The 4,328-nt window shown below is 40.3% G+C and overlaps 1 protein-coding gene across 1 annotated transcript; it reads right to left on the bottom strand.

Annotated features, from left to right (window-relative positions):
- Positions 1-422: 422 nt before the first annotated feature.
- On the bottom strand, positions 423-662 carry LOC101561511 (small proline-rich protein 2D-like). The gene has a single exon (XM_004632327.1). It carries the CDS (start codon positions 660-662, stop codon positions 423-425), a length of 240 nt encoding a protein of 79 aa, XP_004632384.1.
- Between the last annotated feature and the right edge of the window lie 3,666 nt (positions 663-4,328).

Consider the following 4,328-nt stretch of genomic DNA (forward strand, 5'->3'; position numbering starts at 1 on the left):
CAAAACCTGATCTAGGGAATAAATAAAAATTATAATAAATAAGAATCTTATAAGAAAGAATTAATAAAGTAGGTATTGAAGAAGGAAAAGATGTATTCTGCTGCCAAAATAATCCATTTTATTCACGAGGTGAAAAAAAGTAATTTCTCAAGTGATGGGAATTGCTGCCTGGGTTCCACACAGTCGTCACCTGATGGAGCAAGGGAGACAGTTGCTGCTCTTCCTTCTGAGGGCTGGGATGCTGGCACCGCTGAGGACTTCTCACAGCATGCAAAAGATGGTTTAGCTGACAGGATTCACCACAGGTGGGTTACAGGATCAAGGATTACAGGACATGTGACTGACTTGGAGGAATGGTGAAGGTGCTGCTGGGAGCAGGTGAGCCAGATTTTTTCTTTTCATATTGATGAATCCTGAAGCCATTACTTGTTCTTGGGTGGGCACTTCTGCTGGCAGGGCGAAGGAGGCTGCTCAGGAGGACATTTCTGTTGTGGATGTGGACAAGGCTCAGGGCGCTTTGGAGGTGGGCAGGGCTCTGGGCACTTCAGAGGTGGGCAGGGCTCTGGGTGCTTTGGAGGTGGGCAGGGCTCTGGGCACTTTGGAGTTATGACCACAGGAGGTGGTTGGCAGGGCTGCTTGCATTGCTGCTTTTGGTAAGACATGATCCTGGGGTCTCAGAATCTGAAAGAAATTATATGGCAGTGTTCAGTAGGGACTCCCACAGAGAAACAGACAAATGCTTATGTATTATTTCTCTCTCCAAGAGCAAAGTTTATTCTCTGAACTACATTTTCATGTCTTTGTGGAGCCTCCCTTCAACCTTCGGCTTAGCATCTTTAGCCTTTGAACTAAATATTTGTATATGCCTTTTTGGGAAGGAATGTATCCCTATTCCAATATGTTATTTGGAGGAAAATAGCATCTTCCCAAAAAGCAGTGAAAATACCAGAAGCCCTGAGCATCTCCTAAGAAAGTCCTATTATCATATTCTCTGCAGTCCTAGAAGGCTGACTACATTCAGGGAGAATTGAAGGGTCTCACACTTAATGAGCTTAGGCCTCTGAAAGAGACACCAAATTATATGAAAATAAACAACTGCTTTGTTCTGTAATATTATTCATATCAAAAATTTCCTGTCTTTCCACATGGACACCAAAAATAGTTCTCTCTAGCTATCATAAAAGAAAAGGAAAATCCAGCTAATAAAATTTAAAATTCTCTTGAGAATTTATCAACCCATTCACATTCATCTCTTCATCATAATTTGGACCTACTATGCTTGTCTCCAGATTAAATCAAGACCAAAACTGAGAGAAATGAAATGAATCAGACTCACCAGATTCTCCAAAACAGATGTGTACTCTGGTAGCAGGAGTATAGTAGATGCCAAGTCAAGGGATCCCTTTATATAGGACTTGCTGCCCCACCCAGGGGAAACAGGACTTCCTAACACTGAGCTGGCCCAATTTCCTAACCCAATAGCAAATCCACCCCTAACTGGCTTGACAGGGACTCTCCAGCAATAGGAAATAACCAGTCCCAGGATTCCCCCACTGGATTACGTGTTCATAGCTCGGAGGATCTACATTAGCACTTGGTATCAGTTAACTAACAGCTGGAGGGGAATGTGATGACATTGGTAATTAGACATGTAAATAAAGATGCTGGACTTTTCTTGTGTTGCTCAAATATTCAGAAAGCTGACTGTGTGATTTCTAGTTGGAGAAGGAAGCAGAAACAGGAAATGAGGAATGACTCAGATCCTCTGCAGTGCTCCCCGGCCATGCTCTAGATAGTACAGGACTGCTGCATTCTCTAGTCAGCCAGGGAGGTTCCCAGAACTATCATTGTTTCTGATGGTAAGGAACAGTGAGACCATCGCTATGCTTGATCCCATGAGGAAGCGGCCCCCTCTTTGTGCACCCATGCTTTTAGCAGTGCAATCTGTCATAGCTAAATCCTGGAAACAACCCCGATGCCCATCAACTGAACAATGGATAAAGAAGAGGTGGTGTTTTACACAACAAAGTATTATTCAGCTATAAAACAGGATAAATTTGAGTCTTTTGTCTGCAAATGGATGCAAGGAGAGAATATACTCTGAAATAAATCAGACCCGCATGTGCAAATATCATATTGTCTCCTTAGTGTGAGAACCTGAAAGAGAAAAATGGAACCTGAAGGGCACAGTAGATACTGGGAAAAGGGAATGAATTTATTCAAAAGGAAAGAGTCACTGATTTGGGTAGAAGGAAAAGAGGAGGTGAGGAAAAGAGATTTATCTATGTATATAAACAGGATGGCTTGGATAACTGCACTGTGCTTTTCTGCTGGTCTATGGAAAGAAGCAGTCAATACTTTGTTTGAAAAAAATTCTTTTTTCCAATTGTTTATACTTTTTCTCTTCTTAATTTCTTATACATTTCTTTCTATCTTCTTCAATTTTACATGCATATATCTGGTAATATGAGTAACTGGTTGGAAGACAACACTATGTATTACAACAAATACTATGAAATTCATATTACTTTGTTAAGTGAAATTCTGTACCATTTGTAATTTTTCTGTTTTAATTCTAACTTGTGCTCTCTTTTAAAAAATACAAAAAATAAACATTAATTTTAGATTTTACTTAAATTTTCCAGGTTTCTTCCTCTAGAACCATTAGAAACCATGGTTATTTTGTAATTATCAAAGAAAATCATCTTAAGTTAGTCTTCTTTGCATCATATAGGACCTGTCAGATATATTTTATGTTCTTTTGTTGTTTTTAAGGTATCCCTCACCTCTTTATCAATGACAACAACTTTGTCTTGTAATGTTGTCCTCACATTGGTCACTTCTGCTGCCCACACATGTGAAAGAATTTTTCATTTCCTGAATTTTTCTTTGAAGTCTTTCAAATAATCAAATAACATAAGGGAAACATTATAACTCCCAACATGTTAGCCTAGTAGAGATCCAGTATGCCAAGTTTATGTTCTTTATAACTGAAGAGTGAATTCTAGGAACAACAGAGGTTAAGAGTAGGGTATATTTATTGAGAGAAAGAAAACTATTCTTATTGGGGAAAGGAAAGCTGCTATCTAAGTCAGAAGGAGTCCCAAGTGGGTTGCTGAGGACCCTACTTCTCAAGGGAGTTTTATAGAGCAGAACCACGAGGTAAGGTGACTGTGTGGAAAAACTATAGTTAACTAATAGCATTAGAAGTATATACAATTAGGTACCATTGCTCCTATGAGAAATCACAACGTAAGTATGAGGTGGGAAGAAACTCTGGTGAACCAATAAGATTACAAATATAATCACTTAGGTAATATTGACTAAATCGTTATCAAATGGAGAAGTCATGTAGCAAGTGTACATGGACCAAGCAGGGACTTCTAAAAGGGAGATTTCCATCACCCAATGTGATCAGACCCAAGGTGAGGATATCTATTTAGAATATCAATCACTGCTGCTCATCCGTAGAGGAAGTGTGTAGGTGTGGTCATTGTGTGTTTTGTCTTGAGGTCCAACCTTTAGTGGCTGTGCCTCTTCCACAGTTGCACTACATCTATACTTAGCTGTAATATGTTTAAATAAATCAGGAGTAAGTTTACAGGAATACCAAAACCAGTTTTTAATAGGGCTATGCTGCAGCACAGAGGCAGAGTATACAGGACAGGGCTCCACCAGACAAGTCTAAGCAGTGTTACTTACGCAGCAGCCATGGGCTGTTACATCAGGGAGGGTGAGGGCAAGGAAAACAGGACGCTTCTAGAAGGCTTGTTATGACTTTCGGGTATGCAAATAAGAGTCCCAGATCCCTACTTTCCTGCTCTCAGCCACTCCAGGGTGCCTTTTTTATCCTTCTAAAGGGCAGCAGCATCCTTTGGAGTGGCAGGAATGAGGGAGAAGCACTGCCTTCTCTAGCTGGCTGCACTTCTGCTGCAGTGGAGAATGGTGACTCCCCAGCCAGAGAGGGCACTGAAGCAAACCATCCCAGTTCATTGGAGTAAAAGGGGGACCAAAGGGAGGCAAGGAGGGGAAGCAGGTGGGGGAATGAGAGCTAAGTGCTTCTGCATTGTCTGAGTATAGACACTGAGACAGGACAAATATTAATCTACTACTGATCTACAATAAATATTTTTGAAATGGAACAATTTCACCTTTACTAACAGGTTAGTGTTCAGCAGCAGTACCACACATTTAATTAGCTGCCTAGTTAAATTCATAAAGTTTAGTAGTTATACTAGTAAAGGTAGAGGGGTGAGGAATGAAAGCAAAAAACACACAAGCTTAAATATCATGCGTTTCTCTAATATGAAAGTATCTCATTCAGATAG

The sequence above is a fragment of the Octodon degus genome, unplaced genomic scaffold, assembly GCF_000260255.1.
Source record: "Octodon degus isolate 3935 unplaced genomic scaffold, OctDeg1.0 scaffold00048, whole genome shotgun sequence".
Lineage (NCBI taxonomy): Eukaryota > Metazoa > Chordata > Mammalia > Rodentia > Octodontidae > Octodon > Octodon degus.

Coding starts and splice junctions, on each gene's coding strand:
- LOC101561511 (XM_004632327.1), bottom strand. CDS start 662: ATGTCTTACCAAAAGCAGCAATGCAAGCAGCCCTGCCAACCACCTCCT.